We start from the raw sequence: 17,550 nt of genomic DNA on the forward strand, positions 1-17,550 counted from the left end.
TTGGTATGAGGAAGATGAAGCCAAGAGTCTTTTACCTTTGGAGCTGCCTGAAACAGTTGAGGAGTATTTGCTTTTAAATGTAAGTCATTAAGAATAGGATGCACTAATAGTATATTACTTTAACCATTTCAGAGCCTTCCAATTTAAAAAATCTGTAAAGCAAAATATTTTCAGGCCCTTATGTCTAGCCCCAAACACATTAGCCTCCACTTGAAGTTCTGTCACATGAGAGATTAATCCTTGCAAGATCCTGTAAAGCAGGTGCCAGCTGACTGTTGACCCACATGGATTTATACTGCAACTTACTAAAAACAATATGCTGTACTAATTAGTGATCATTGTACCCTGTTGGTTGGAAACACTGTAAACTAATTTTCACATTTATAGGATGATGCATTAATTCTGTGGCATTTGAAAGGATTTGTTTTTTTGTTTTGTTTTTAAATCCAGTTTATATAACACATCCACCTTTTATTTTCATATCAAAAACCAGAATAAAACCAGACTGATGTTCTCACATAAGCTTCAAAGTTGTGGGTATGAGAACAGTATGAATATACATTGATAAATTTCTGTAGGTGACTAATTATTGGTTTATGCAGTATGTCATGCTCACTTTTACACCATTGTGTTTTATTATTTAAACCTCTTTCTAGGAATTTGCATGCATATGCAGACTTTATGCTGTAAAGTTACATTAATTTATCAGTTATTTAGCCTGTCTTCCTGTATATAAGTTCTAAAAATCTTGTTTTCCATCTTATGAAAAGTTATTCTTTTTTTGAACTATCTGGACCAAGTAAAATTATAATGCAAGACATGACAAATGGTTCTCTTTAAAATTAGATGCTTCAAGCTAATGCCTCTGAACTATCCTGCTATGAGGGAGAAAAAGGAAAATGCTTATGAGAGATTATATCTTCTGTCTTTCCTGAAATCTGATTTTGTGCTAATGCACTTGCTAGACTTGTTCAGAAGAAAATGGTACAGATGTAATATGATTTCTCTGCTTTGGATATGGAGGTTTAATGACATTGAACACTCCATAAATGAAATGTAGACTTTAGAGATAATTTTATCCTGTTATTCTCGGGGCTTTAGCGATCTTGAGAGCAACAAAATGGAGCTGTATCTTTGAAGGGAAAAGGAAAACATCCAGTAGACAGCAAGAGTAAGAATGAAGGTGAAGCCCATGGCATTTCCCTTTCATTATGAAAGTGGTCATTACCCATCCCAAGCCATTCCCAAATATGGTCGTACCTTAAATTTCAAGACGTTATCCCAGGATTCCTTCTTTCTTTGTCATGTTGAAGAAACAGATAACTTTGTAGTATCTTTTCATCATAATAAAAAGTTTTAGTGCAGAGTTTTTGAAAGATCCTCCCAAAGTTTAGATTGATAAAACTTTAAAGAATATTTTTTGTTTCTTCTGTTAAGATTTGCATCATGTCAGCGTTTTAGGCTGTAAATTGTTTTTGAAAGGAAGCTTACAGATAATGTGCAAAAATGGGTTAAGATTCAGAGTACTTCTGAGTTGATAACTCTCTTCTCCAAGTTGGTCTTTTTATTAATCCTTCTTTTCTCCCCTCTCGTTTTCTCCATTGTTCTTTTTTTTCACTTTTTCTTTCTCCCTCCTCTCTCTCTTCCCGTTCCTTTTTTCCCCTTCTTTGTCGTGTTTCACTATTAGTTCATCTTTCTTTCTAGTTTCTGGATATTGTCTGGATTTTAATGACGCCATTTTATGAAACAGTAACACAGTGTTCAAAATGACCAAGTTTTTTCAGAAAGTATCATTTTGCTTAATAGGTAAAGGAATGCTTCTGGGTCCTATTAGTAAGAATTAGCATTGTGTGTGCGCTTTCTATGTTAAAGTTGCTGGGCTGTGATGGTTATTACTAGGAATTGTCTTCATTTATACTTCAACAGTTTTATGAGGGCAGCGCTATTAAGTTATGAGAATGTTGTTTGCCTGGAGACCCTTTGCATGTTGGAATTGGTGTTTGAGCCCACAAACTATCTCTGGGAACTGCACTCTTTAGCCCTGTCTCCTTTCCATGGTGTTCCACTCAGGCAAGAACTCAGTTACTGTTTCTGATTTTCTGTAATCCTATTTTTTCTCCACACATCTTTATATAAAACTCTTTAGAACTGTGTTGTGATTATTTGTCATTAACTTGATTACTAAGTTGTTATATTTGATGGATAGCTATGAAGAATAATCCCTTTGGTTTTGTTAAAAGGATAGAGTAGTATATCATGATGTCTTAAGTGAAAATGTGATTTGTTGAATAAACGTTATCCTTGTGGCCTGGGAAGTGATGCTGTGTTTTTGTGCATTGTCTGTAGCTGATACTGTTTGATACTCTTGAGGATACATACCATCAGGCCTTGCTGATGAACTCATAGCATCCTATTCTCAAGCATCTTTATTCCCTCTTGGTCCTTGGAGCTTGTGAGGAGTGCCCAACTACCTTATCACCAAATAGGAATAATTGAGAAAAACTCAGAACCATCCTAACTATTCATCATGAATTGGGGGAATCCAAATTCAATTCCTTAAGCAAATTCCCTATAGGATAGGAGAAAGAGACCTCAGACCTATTTGAAATCAGTTGCAGAAAACTTGGAAATACATTCTACTTTCCAATAAATATCTAACTCAGTGCTACCAAATGTTTGATGTTTTGATTTTTAAGTTATGAACCAAAACTTTTATTTAGGCAAAGATTGTTGGAGGAGTCTTACATCACCTTTAATCTTAAAATGCCTACATTATGAAAATGATAATTTATAGGTAGATTGTATGGTCAAGTGATTGCAGCATGAAAAATCTTAAGAATTATATGTGATTCTTTAAAGACTTATTTCTATCTCTGTTAGATCCTTAATGTTTTTACTAGAAAATAAGTGGTTTGTTTAGAATTGTCATTGTTTATTGATTATTTTAATAACACTACTTTTGCAATAGAATTGAAGGTGATTTGTTGAAGATATCATTTTAAAATCTCTCACTAGATTGGGAGTAGGCACGAAGGAGTTTAACTTTCTTCTATAATAGCAATAGTCAGATAATATAAAGGAAATAGATTCCCTAGAATTTCAAAATAAGAAAGGCAGTTGACCTTTGAACCACCTGGATTTGAACTGTATGGGTCCACTTATATGTGGATGTTTTTCAATAATAAATCCTACAGTACTACATGGTTGGTGGTTGGTTGAATCTGCAGAGGGGGAGGAACTGCAGTTACAGAAGCCAACTATTCATTCCATGGGGATTAACCCCCACATTGCTCAAGGGTCAGCTATACTACAGAATGAGTTCAAAGAATGTGTAAAACCTACATGGACAAAGGCAACAATTTAAGAGTTCAAGAAATATTAGAGTAGACTTTAATTCATGGGGATCTCCCTTTTTCTTGAATAGAAATATAAGTTGAAAATGTCTTTTTGTTGTTGTTGTTCTAACAGATACATTATGAAGCCATAACAATTTAAAAAAACAGTATAATTTTATACTCAGGAGATCTTTAGAACAAAAAGTTCAAAAACCAAACCCAGTTTATATAATAAATATGCACTTCTCAACCAAATGAAACTGGGACAGAAAGGAAAAAGGAAACTGCCATTTAATATCACTACTAAATTTCAGACAACTTGAAGATTTAAACAAGAAATATGGGTTACTATTCATATAATCTTTGGTTAAAACGAAATTTTTTGAATAGGATGTCAACCTCAAACTATCAATCAAATTGAAAGAATTGGCTAATATTTTTAAACTGTAGATGTGAAAAAGCCATAAGAGTTAAATAGAACATAACGAAGTGTAGTATTTGCCATATGTATCGGAAACAGTGTCTACAAGGCATTTTTTAAAAATCACCAATTAAAAGAAAGCCTGCAAAGAAAGAAGTGGACAATGGTAATAAAAAGCCAAGTCAGAAATACAGATGACTAGTAAAGAGGAAGTGCTTGACCTCAAAAGTCATTTAAAAGTGCAACTTAGAGCCCTTTACAATTTTGCATGGTATGGTTTATTTTCTTAATGGGTGTGTATGTCTGTCTCCCCTGCTAGCCTGAGTTCACTTAGCACAGGTCTTTAGTCTTGTTTTTTTGTTTTTTTGTTTTTTTTGAATACTCCCACTACCTTTCCCAATGCCAGTCTCATAGTTGGATAGATGAAAGGATGAAGAGATAGATGATGGATGAAATGAATTCTGGAGTTACATAATATCCTTAATTCGTTACTGCTGATTATAGATGAAGAATAAAGATTGAGACTGCTTTTAAGTTCTTAGCTTCTGTAATCATGGTGAATTATATGTTCACAGTGAATAAGAATTTTGAGTTAAGGGATTTGAATGGGTTTTGGCATGACTGTTTTATTGCTCATGATTTTCAACATACTTTAAAACAAATAGGCTATTAATGTTTGATAATTCTTGTCACAAGATAAATCTAATTCTCTAGCCACTGTTAAGAGGCCATAGGAGGTATCCAGCTGTTAAGAATGTGGTGCAGGGGTAGAGAGGGATGTATGTTACAGAATATAGTATTATTTATTGTCTACATTCTTTTATTAGAACATAAATTTCAAGAGGCTAGACTTTGGTTGTTGACACTATAACACTGCCTGGCATACATGAGGTACTCAATTTTTTTTTTTTGAATGAATAAAAGGCCCTGATTCAGTTTTGTGTCCTCTTTAATTTTATAAATCATGCATGTTTTTACATCACCTTGATAACCATCATAAGTAGCAGCAAAATATTCTATTGAATGACACATGATGTACATAATTATTTCTGATATTAGCTATTAAGTTGCTTGTTTTTGCTATTATACATAATGCTATAGTGAATGTTGCTGCTTATACTTTTTTATTATGTGATTATTTTGTTATGATAAATTCCTAGAAATAGCCTTACAAATGCATATATAGGTTGAACATATATTTGGGCTCCTGATATAAATTTCCAGTATATTTATTAGAGCTACGTAAGTAACGTCAGTTATTTCATTTGGTGTATGAACTACCCTGTGTTTTCATAGCCACAGAGTCCTGCAGTCCTCATAAAGGGGCTTTGAAAATATTTTATTCATTTGAAGATTTACATAGGAAGTCTGAATCCTCATAAATAATACATTCATAGCAGCAGAAAAAGGCCATGTATTTTTGAGTCATAGCAAATTGACAGCAAGGGTACTGTATTCTTTCATCATGTAATATGGAGAAAATACCAAGAAGATAATAACTGGTATTAATTCCTCAAAGTGTTTAAACATGCCAGTTAAGTAGAAAACAGGGAAGTATCTTCGTGAATATTGAAGATAGGCTTATTATCTTTTTCCTTCCTTCCCTGACTTTTTTGGTGGAGGAGGAGGAAGGCTTTGGTTTTTAATTCATTCCTTATAGAATGCATCAGCATTTTCTAACTATACATATCTTTTCTAACTGTACATGTCTCAGAGGAGACATTATCAAGGTGGTACCAGTTTGTTTTGTATCCTGAATTGTTGAGATTTATAATGACTCAGTGCCATCAAATTTATATTTTTGCAGCCCTTTGAAACTGCACACTTTTGTCAAATGTCTGTAAAGCTTTGTCCTTTGTCTGTGACAGTTAGGATCTGTCTGTCTCTTTGTGCCTCAACTTCTCCCTGACGAAAGTGTGTTAAGCTTTCCTCATTTCCTTATGGCATTAGCATTCCATACTCCCCACTCACGGTTTTCTTTTGATTATTGTTTACAGTGTATCTCATTTTTAGACACCTTCTACAGGATGTTCACAATAAAATGTTTTTAATGAGTAAACAATGCACCACAGTGAATAGATTAAAGAGTTGTCGGAGGTGCTGGACTGTGAGGTGGTAGGGAGTTTTCCAGAAGTTCGTGGGGTTGTGAGTGAGCATAGTTCTTTACAGATGTGTTATTCTTTGTCTTATTCTAACAGGTAGAATTGGCAACACATTTCCCTTCAGGTAAAATGACAGGAAGATGAGGGTAAAAGACTCGCCAGGTCCCTCAGTCATGGTTAATAGGATCCATCAGTATTTTTCTCTTTGGAGAACTGCCTATTGGAGTGGATTAGGAATTTCACATAATCATATAAAACCATAGTAATACTTTCAAAGGAGTTTTTGACATTAAAGGAGAAAAACAACACCATTAGTTCAATACGCAAAAGAGTTTTGATGAAGAGAATTTAGTTTAAAAGATGAGCAAATTCTATGGAAAACTGTTAGGCTGTGTTCACATGACTACTAAAAATCTTTTGATTTCAGTTTTAAGAAAATGTCTCCAGAAGTTAGTTTTTCGGACTTAAGCGCGTGATAGTAAAGAAAGGGGTAGGTCATGGGGATTGACTCCAGAGTTGTCATCCACATCGGACTGTGTTCGAAGCTTAGGATCCCACACTCTAAATTGAGAATCGTTCTCCACTTCCTTATTTTGGTTTTGAATCTATTTTTGCTTTTTTTTTTTTTTTTTCTCTCCTATTTTAGCTCTTCTTTTTCTCAGATCATCTTAATTCTATGAAATGGCTAAAAGAATCTTTGCTAACCCCTTTCTGAGATTCTAAAATAGAACTAAGCTGCTTTTCAACCTTAAATGAATCTCTCCCTTCTAAATTATGACTTTAATTTCCAAAGAACAAATTAAATTGCATCTTCATGTTAGTTTCTTCGATCATTGAAATAGCCTCTGCTTTTACTGTACATACATCACAATGTTATAACTGCTGTGATGGGACATCATGGTTATATAGTTTTGTTATACTTTGCTTGGCTTTTTTTTTTAAAGCTTTCAGTTTTTAAAATTTTTTTATTACAGTTGATGAACAATGTTCTGTCAATTTTTGTTGTAGAGCGAAACGACCCTGTTATACATTTATATACTTTGTTTTTCTCATAATATTTTTCATCACAAATGATTGGATATAGTTCCCTGTGCTATACAGCAGGACCTCATTGATTATCCATTCCAAATACAATAGTTTTGCACCTACTAACGCCCAAATCCCTCCCCCTCCCCCTTGGCAACCACAGATGTGTTCTCCATGTCCATAAGTTTGTTTCTGTTCTGTAGATAGGTTAATTTGTACCATATTTTAGATTCCAGGAGTTTCTGTTGTGCCTCACTGGGTTAAGAACCCAACTATCCATGAGGATGAGGTTTCAATCCCTGGCCTTGCCCAGTGGGTTAAGGATTTGGTGTTGCCATGAGCTGTGGCATAGGTGACAGATGCGTTTTGGATCCCATGTTGCTATGGCTGTGGTGTACCCCTCTCCAATTTGACCCTTGACTTGGGAACTTCCATATGACACAGGTACAGCCCGAAAAAGAAAAACCAACAAACATATTGTATATTCTACCTTTAAGTGATATAATATGGTATTTGTCTTTCTCTTTATGACTTCACTTAGTATGAGAATCTAGTTCCATCCATGGTGCTGCAAATGGCATTATTCTGTTCTTTTTTATGACTGAGTGTTATTTCGTTGTGTATGTGTACCACATCCCCTTAATCCATTCATCTGTTGATAGACATTTAGGTTGTTTCCACGTCTTGGCAATTGTAAATAATGTTGCAAAGAATGTAGGGATGTATGTATCTTTTTCAGTGAAAATGTTGTCCAGACATATGCCCAGGAGTGGGATTGCTGGGTCATATTTCTGTACTTAGTTTTCTGAGGAACCTCCATACTATTTTCCATAGTGGTTATACCAGTTTACATTCCCACCAACAGTGTAGGAGGGTTCCCTTTTCTCCACACCCTCTCCAGCATATGTTACTTGTAGACTTGTTAATGATAGCCATTCTGACTGGTGTGAGGTGGTACCTCATTGTAGTTTATATTTTCATTTCCCTAAGTGATGTTGAGCATTTTTTTCATGTGCCTGATGGCCATCTGTATGTCTTCTTTGGGGAATTGTCTATTTAGGTCTCCAGCCATTTTTCAATTGGATTTTTTTGTTGTTGTTGAGTTGGTGTGAGTTGTTTGTATATTTTGGAGATTAAGCTCTTATCAGTTGCATTGTTTGCAACTATTTTCTTCCATTCCATATGTTGTCTTTTTTTTTTATGGTTTCCTTTGCTGTACAAAAGCTTATAAGTTTGACTAGGTCCTATTGGTTCATTTTTGTTTTTATTTCTATTGACTTGGGAGACTGACCTAAGAAAACGTTTGTATGGTTGATGTCAGAGTATGTTTTGCCTATTTTCTTTTCTAGGAGTTCTATGTGTCTTGCCTTATGTTTAAGTCTTAAGCCATTTTGAGTTTATTTTTGTACATGGTCTGAGGCTGTGTTCTAGTTTCATTGATTTACATGCAGCTGTCCCATTTTCCTAGCACCACTTGTTGAGACTTTTTCCCATTTTGTGTTCTTGCCTCCTTTGTCAAAGATTAATTGGCTATGTTTGGGTTTATTTCTGGGTTCTCTATTCTGTTCCATTGGTCCGTATGTGTTTTGGGGGTTTTTACCAGTACCACACTGTCTTGATTACTGTAGCACTGTAATATTGTCTGAAGTCTGGGAGAGTTGTTCCTCCTGATCTCCCCCCCCCCCTTAGGATTGCTTTGGCAATTCTGGGTCTTTCATGGTTCCATATAACTTTTTTTTTATTGTTCTAGTTTTGTGAAAAATGTCATGGGTAATTTGATAGGGATTGCAAAAAATCTGTAGATTGCTTTGAGTAGTATGACCATTTTAACCATATTATTCCAATCTAGGAGCACAGAATATATTTCTTTGAATCCTCTTTAATTTCCTCAATTAACTTTTCATAGTTTTCAGCATATAATTCTTTCACCTCCTCGGTCAGGTTTGTTCCTAGGTATTTAATTTTGGGGGGTGTGATTTTAAAAGGTATTTTATTTTTATATTCCTTTTCTAATATTTTATTGGTAGTATATAGAAATGCAACTGATTACTGATGTTAGTCTTGTATCCTGCTACTTTGCTGAATTTGTTGATCAGTTCCAATAGTTTTCATGTGGAGTCCTTAGGGTTTTCTGTATACAGTATCATGTTATCTACGGAGCATGACAGTTTTACCACTTCTCTTCCAATTTGGATACCTTTTATTTCTTTTGTTTGATTTCTGTGGCTAGGACTTCCAATACTGTGTTGAATAAAAGTAGTAAGAGTGGGCATGCTTGTCTTGTTCTAGATTTTAGTGGGAAGGCTTTCAGCTTTTCTTCATTGAATATTATGTTGGCTGTGGGTTTGTCATAAATGGCTTTTATTATGCTAAGGTATGTTCCCTCTATACCCACTTTGTTAAAAGTTTTTATCGTGAATGGATGTTGTATTTTGCCAAATGCTTTTTCTTCATCTGTTGAGATGATCATGTGGCTTTTGACTTTCCTTTTGTTAATGTGGTGTATGATGTTTGTTGATTTGCAGATGTTGAACCATCCTTGTGAACTTGGATTGAATCCCACTTGGTTGTGGTGTATTATCTTTTTTATTGTTGTTAGATTCCGTTGGCTAAAATTTTGTTGAGAATTTTTGCGCCTATGGTCATTGAAGTTATTGGCCCATAATATTCTTTTTTTGGAGTATCTTTGGTTTTGGTATTAGGGTGATGGTGGCTTCATAGAATGTTTTGGGGATTATTCCTTAAACCTCTCCAAAAAGGTTTAAGAAGGATGAGCATAATTTCTTCTCTGTATATTTGGTAGAATTCACCTGTGAAGCCATTTAGTCCTGAACTTTTGTTTTGGGGGAGTGTTTTTTATTAAATATTCAATTTCATTTCTAGCGATGGGTCTGTTTAAATGATCTATTTCTTCTTGTTTAGTCTTGTCAGTCTGTGTGTCTCTAGAAAGTTGTCCATTCTAGATTGTCAAATGTGTTGGCATGTAATTGTTCATAGTATTCTCCTATGGTTTTTTGTATTTTTGCAGTATTCATTGAAATATTTCCTTTTTCATGTCTTGTTTTGCTTATTTGGGTTCTCTCTCTTCTTCTTGGTGAGTCTTGCGAGAGGTTTGTCAATTTTATTTACCCTTTTAAAGAACCAGCTCTTGGTTTTATTTTTTTTTTCCATTGTTGTTTGAATCTCTATTTTATTGATTTCCTCTCTGATCTTTATGATTTTCTTTTGCTGACTTTAGGTTTTTTTTCTTCTTTTTCTGGTTCTTTTAAGTTGTCGATTAAGTTGTTGTTTCAGCTTTCTGTAGGTTTATAAAATAAAGTTTAGATAGTGCCATGAAAATGGTAAAATTTTAAATAATGTAAGAAATTGTTATTTTTATTTGGCTCTACTTATTTTTAATAGGAATCTTTATTGCATTAAGTCTCTTTTCTTCCTCCTGTGTCTGTTTTTCTCAATGGCATTTTCTTCACACTGTGCTGATATCTCATGTCTGATTTCTTAGAATTATGAGTAATATTGATAATATTTTTTTTAATATCAGGTGTGCCAATTAAGTTTGTAAACTAAAATGAGTTGCTCTGTGATACGATGCTATTAATTAAAAGATAAGCCAAGGAATCATGTTATTTTGTTATGATGACTTGAAAAGCCAGATATTGGCTGACTTAACTCCATTCTTAGGAGAGCATATTGGGAAATTAATGGCAAGCACTCCTGTTTTTATGATGCTTATTTTTTCCTTTTGACAGTAACATTACAAAAATCATATACAGTAAGAGAAGAGATAGTTACCTCCACTTTTAACATATAAATAAAATATCTAAAGGCTGCAAAAAGAGATGGGGCGAAATCTTCAGCATGCAAAAATAGTTTCTAAGAAACTATCTCTTACATACACAAACCCCTAGCAGTTTCCCCCAAACATCCATAAAAATGGTGCTACAATTTGTATTTGAATTAAGAAAATAGGTTTCAATAGCTACATCTTTAAAGCTTTATCTTAACCCAAATTCTTCTTGCACACTCTGTTTTGTACTCTAATGTGCTAATTTTTGGAACAGTTGAGTAATTATTACAAGCTGCAAAACTTATTATTTTCCTTCTTGACTGTGCCATCTGTCAGAAACAAAAGGAAAGATTAAAAAACCTTACTGAGCCAGAGACAATTCTATATTGCTTATCATGCCTTCTAAAGAGACACATCTCTTCCGAGAAAAAAAAAAAAAATAATAATGCTGCATTTTAAAAAGAATCTTTGTTACTTCATTGCAGATGGGGAACCCAAGGAGATTTTACCACTACCCATCCACGGCCTGTGGTCAAAGTTAAGCTCTTCACGGAGAGCACTGGAGTCCTGGCCCTTGAAGATAAAGAGTTAGGACGGGTGAGTTATGGTCAACCCCATGTGTGCAAAGCTGCACAATTTTAACTTCTCTTGACTGAGAGTTAAGATGGACCAGCGTGTAATGTGTGAACCTTCTCTTCATAAATTAATAGTTTATTTGCAATTCCCCATGAGCCCAGCTTACAGCTCTCATTTACTAAATGAAGGTGTCGTAACATAACGTAGTAGAAAGTATTGCCGTAGGCCTTGGGTGTGTAAAAGGAACACATAAGATATTCCTGTCAAACATTTTCTCCACCAGCCACTGTGTGAGTGGTTCAGGCCACCTTGTCTTTCAGTGAAAGGTTACCCTCATTTAAACATTCCTGTCCATAGATGAAAAACGTCATATTTAGGAGTTCCTGTTGTGGTTCAGCGGCAGCAAACCCGACTAGTATCCATGAGGTCACAAGTTCGATCCCTGACCTCACTCAGGGGGTTAAGGATCTGGCATTGCTATGAGCCGTGGCTTAGATCACAGATGCTGCTTGGATCTGGCATTGCTGTAGCTGTGGCATAGGCCAGGCACTACAGCTCAGAATGGACCCCTAGCCTGGGAACTTTCATACGCTGCAGGTGTAGCCCTAAAAAGACAAAAAATTTAAAAAAATAAAAGCATCCTCTTCATATATGAAACCATCTCCTCTTAGCATTCATTATGATTAGACTAATTACAGAATATCTTTTACATATATTTCTTTGTTGTACCTCTCTCATTTTCCCTGTGAGAATGTTTTCCTCCCACTTGTTAACAATGAATTTTTTTTTTTCTATAGTCACTTCCTCATACCTATAATATATTTATCCTATAATTCCAGTACTCTGATCTGTACTTGGCTTCTTCTGACAGTAAAAGAATCAACATTAGGGTGGCTTTGTGCCCTTAACACCTCTCAGTATGAAAGATTACCTGAAGTCTTATTTACGAAGTAGATGTGTTCCAATGAGTAGGCTGTAAAGTTATCTTCTGTAACGTGGCTCTGTTTTACCCAAACCTGAACACGGCATGCACAGATATTTTCCAGAGAATAAAGCCTTCAGAAATCTTGACAATTTCTAGTGATGGTGGACAGCTTGTGTGATGCTAGAGGTTGAAGGATGCTAGGATTAGTGTATGTATTAGATTTTTCCCCCTGAAAGTAGGATTTCTTTTCATTTCAAATATTCCTCTTCATGTCTCTTTTATGCCTTTGAAGTTTTTTCTTTTATTTTATTTATTTTTTTATTTTCAGGGCAGCAGTTGCAACATGTGGAAGTTCCCAGGGTAGGGGTCTAATCAAAGCTACAGCTCTCAGCCTACTCCACAGCCAGGTCCAAACCACAGCTGTGACCTACACCACAGCTCACAGCAATGCCAGATCCTTAACCCACTGGTGAGGCCAGGGGTCAAACCTGCATCCTCACGGATACTAGTCAGTTTTGTTCCTGCTGAGCCACAGTGGGGACTCAATGAAGTTATTTCATTTCTGACGATTTTGTGAGTCTGCTGTCATATTCCAGATTTCCTCTACTGTTTCCCTGTTATATATATATTTTTTACTACCCAAGAGAGCTAAGCCATAATTTTTATTCATTCATATGCTCATATTTATGCATTTATTCATTTAACAAAAGTGTTCAGGTGGCATAATCTAACAGGATAACCCTGGAAACTACATATGGTTTGATGGATTTGTGAGTCAGTTTTTTTACTTAAACGATCATTGCTTTCATTTTACTTTATTTCCTTACTATAGCTATTTTTCACTGTGTAATAGCCATTTTAAGTCTAATGCTGTAATCTAATTTGATATATTTTCAATTAATTTTTCAGCTGGCCACATATATATAGTATATATATGCATTTATATATTCAGTCTTTATTTGTGTGCATGAGTGGTATATTTTCCAGTCACTTGTATATATGAGAAATGCCTTGTGCTCGCTTGTTCCTGATACATAAGACAGTTTTTTGGGGTTTTTTTGTTTTCTTTTTTTTAACCTCCGTTAGAGTTTCTTAACCTCAACACAATTGATATTTTGAACAGGATAATTCTTAGTTGTTAGGAGCATTACAGTGCCTGCCCCCTTTATAATGGTGGCATTATTTTGTTCTTTTTATGGCTGAGTAGTATTCCATCGTGTATATACACAACATCTTTCTAATCCAATCGTCTGTTGATGGACATTTGGGTTGTTTCCATGTCCTGGCTATTGTGAATAGAGCTGCAATGAACATGCAGGTGCATGTGTCTTTTTTAAGGAAAGTTTTGTCTGGATATACGCCCAAGAGTGGGATTGCTGGGTCATATGGGAGTTCTATGTATAGTTTCCTAATATACTTCCATACTGTTCTTCACAGTGCTTGTACCAGCTTACATTCCCACCAACAACGCAGGAGGGTTCCCTTTTCTCCATACCCCCCATCACTTGTTATTTGTGGACTTATTAATGATGGCCATTCTGACTGGTATGAGGTGGTACATGATGACATTTCTTATAAGTTTAATTGTGTAGAATATTTCTCTTTCTGGGAGTTCCCATTATGGCACAGTGGAAAGAATCCGACCAGGAACTATTAGGTTGCAGGTTCAATCCCTGGCCTCAATGCAGTGGGTTAAGGATCCTGCATAGCTGTGAGCTGTGGTGTAGGTCACAGACATGGCTTGGGTCCTACATGGCTGTAGCTTTGGCCTAGGCTGGCAACTGTAGCTCCAATTTGAACCCTGGCCTAGGAACCTCCATGTGCTGTGAGTATGGCCTAAAAAAAAAAAAAAAAAAAAGGTTTTTCTTTCTGGATTTGTCTTAACTACTTTTTCATGATTGGATTTAGGTGAACAGTTTGTGTAAGAACCCCACGGTAGGTGATGTTTTGTGATTCCCTTTGCATCATATCAGGAGTCATACAGGAGCAGGTTTTCTTGATAATGGTGATATTAAGTTTGAGCCCATCAGTCTTTGTTTTTTGGTGCTTGAGGTGTTAATCAATTCAACTCGTTCTCTCCTTGTCCCAGGCCTATAATCAGCACTGGGTCTTTTTAGTGATAATGGAATTTAGAAACCAACATTCTATGTATCATCACTTCTGGTTAAGGGATATATATTTTTTTTTTTAATCATGAGTTTATAGGTTCCCTGCAGCATCCATGTATATACTTATTTTCTGTCTTATAATACATATAAAATGGTTCCAGAAATACTATACCAGTGTCACAACCAACAACACACTTACAAAGTAATAGTCAGTATTTCTTTGCAGTTCTTTTGGTCCTTAGAATATATTCTAGTCACAGTGTGTGTCTGATTATTTCATTTAAAAATAACCCAGTGGACTAGAAGATAAAACTTCTTTATATTCCAAATGGTAAATATTACTGCAAATATTGCAGGTTCAGTCATTATGAAGATGTCCTTCAGCAGATCTATCAGGTAATAGTTGTTACGCAAGCAACTCACTAAAGGGTTTATTAGATCCGTTTTGCCATATAAAGTAGGCTTAACTCCACTGACCTTTTATTAAATGTGATCCGGAGGCATTTACTCTCTGGTTTTCTGACCCCTTGTCTGTAAATTGAGCTAGGTGAAATAAATCTCTGTTGTCATTTCTAGTTCTTTTCTCTATGGCTATATTGGTTTACTGGTTGCTGTTACTGCTTACTATTTAAATATTCCATTTAATGTTCTTTGACGGCGATAGTAACAGGCCATATTTAAAGACAGTGAGAATCGAGGTGAAAACCACTTTGTTAGCAGTTGCAGGAGTCAGAATTTGAACTTGAGCTTTCTGACCTAAAACAATCTTTAAATACTACGTTTGATAGAATGAGGAAATGTGACTGTTTTACAAATCATGGTGTTGGTGTGGACCAGTTTAGTTTCATGACTTAAAGCAGGAACTGAATATTATTCAAGCTGAAGCCATTTCATGCATAGTCATTTTATATCATTTTATACAGTGATTTGAATCTTATTATGGTACTCTCCGGCCGCTTTTATTATTTTCATTTGTGATGGTGCATCTCTACTCTGGATTCACCTAAGAACTGCTTGGGGGCGTGTTTTAAAAGACTCAGATTCTGGGCTCACGCTTTTGGGTGGTTTAAGGTGAGCCCAGGAAGGAGCATTTTAAGCATTTCACAGATGTCCTAATGTGCATCAAGAGTTGAGAATCACTGGCTTAAAAATAGTATCACTGACACTAATATGCAGCTAGGATTGAGAACTCGTAAGGATAGGAAAGAAAAATCTATTATAGCACATAGTTTTTGAAATGATAGCTCAAATTTAAATAGGCATTGGGCAGTTGAAGATTATGATCTTTGACAGATGCTTGGCGTGCAGATTTTGTTTGTAGATGGCAGATGCAAATACCTATTTATGGAAACAGAGATGGCATATGGAGATTTTTCATCTGAGTTAGTGGCCAGCCCTCCACCAGGTGCTAAAGGAATACCTGGAGGCAGAACAGGGAGTTTTTCTCATTATGGGTATGTACCAGCAGGTAAATAGTGGACCAGTTAAGTACCCCAAAATATATAGTTCACCATAATCAAGCAATTGTCCTGAAAAATTTAAAAGCAAGGCTAACGTAATACAGCCATATAAAGATCTAAGGAGTGATCCCACGAGGCATCTATCTGTGGGCAATGCAGTTTCCACGGAGTCTTTCAGAATGAATTGTTGTACCCCTGGGTACTATGTAACTTGTTGAATGGTATTCTTGAGTCCAAAATAAAGTTTTGAAGACTCTTACCGAATTTTTAGCTTTAGAAGTGTTACTATAAAGATATTCTTTCTGACAGTTGCTGGAAAAAGAACCTATTGTCTGTTCATACACCTTGAGTTCATGGCTCTTGTACCACATCGTTGGCATATACAGGAGATGGCTAGTTCTTCTACCTCCCTCAGGATGGAGAAGCATATATATCAGAAAATCTGTTTTCCTTTCTGGAGCAGTGGACCTAGAACATCATCTTTTTTTCCTCGCTGATTAAATAATAATTTGTTATCTGCACTGCTATTCAACATGTCTTAATTTGTAGAAATGTGTTCAACATCTGTCTTCTTGGGAGATAAATAGTGTCTTAGGAACTCTTAATTCACTGATTTTCTCTCTTTTTTTTTTTTGGCCTCTTGTTTTTCTGGAGTACATCCTTTTTAGGTTTTCTCATTTATATAGTTCCGTTTAAGTTCCTCATTTATGTTAAAATGTTTAGGAGCTAACCTTATGTTAGCCAAATTCAGGATATGGAATGGTATATCCCATATATATTCCTCACTTATGTTAACCTGTTTATTTCTCATTTATATTAAAATGTCTAGGCTTTAACATTATTTTAGACAAATTCAGGCTATTTAATGGTATCTCTCATATATATAGCTGATTATTAACCGGTAGAGTTTAAAACATGTCTCTAATTGCTTGTTTTAAAGACAGTCATCGTAAAACTTATTTCAACTTACAAGGTAATAGGGCAGGAATAGGCAGATGCCTTATTGAATAATTAACAATCCTAATTTTTCACAAATAATTATACAATTAAATTCATAAAAATCACTTTAAGCCTTCCCTTAGACAAAATTTATAGCTGAGAATCACTTCCAGCATTATATAAATTTGATTCATCTACATATGAATCAAAAAAGCACTAGAGAAGCTGCTAGTGAAATCATAATCATAGGCATTTTTCTTCAATTTGAAAGCAGATTTAATATCCAATTTTATTGAAATAGCCAGCCCTAGATGACTGCTATTTTAGCCTGCAAATTAATACCACTTGCTGCAAAATGGAATGGGAATTCATTTGCATTTCATATATGTCTAATTCAACTCACTTTGCAGAGTAAACTTTTATTATCTTTGTAGTTCTAACGAGTGGTGTCCTTTTTCTGAAACTAAAATCCCAGAAAAGCTCTCCTTCCTCTTTTAATCCTTTCACGTAGCCATTTGTCACAAGACTTTGTTGTCATATCTCAGAAGCCACACCAGTGACAAGAAGCAGGACCACAAACAGGTGAAGGGCCAGAGATCATTCACATATGATGTGAAGTCTTTCTAAATATTTTTTCTAGCAGCAGTTATCTGTGTCTGGGTCATTAATCACGTGCCGGGGAGGGTCGGAGGAGACCACTTGTCATCCTGAGTGCATCAGTGGTTCCTCAGTGGGTCTACCTCGGATCTCCTCACAGGAGTTGGCTGGCATCCTCACTGTAGAGGCAGAGGAGAGCGTTTCCTTACATTCTCATCACTAAAAGAGCAAGTTATAAATAGGCGTCCTCCATGGTGGGTCCATGTGGGTGATT

The 17,550-nt window shown here is 35.5% G+C and overlaps 1 protein-coding gene across 30 annotated transcripts in view; it reads left to right on the forward strand.

Moving 5' to 3' along the window:
* CADPS2 (calcium dependent secretion activator 2) overlaps positions 1-17,550 on the forward strand; it is a 494,741-nt gene that overhangs the window by 230,009 nt on the left and 247,182 nt on the right. For all 30 annotated transcript variants that reach the window (XM_021078970.1, XM_013985671.2, XM_013985668.2 and 27 more), the window contains exon 7: positions 11,157-11,268. In XM_021078970.1, coding sequence (XP_020934629.1) covers positions 11,157-11,268 — 112 coding nt within the window. The remainder of the gene's footprint in view (positions 1-11,156; positions 11,269-17,550) is intronic.

This window comes from Sus scrofa, chromosome 18 (assembly GCF_000003025.6).
Source record: "Sus scrofa isolate TJ Tabasco breed Duroc chromosome 18, Sscrofa11.1, whole genome shotgun sequence".
Lineage (NCBI taxonomy): Eukaryota > Metazoa > Chordata > Mammalia > Artiodactyla > Suidae > Sus > Sus scrofa.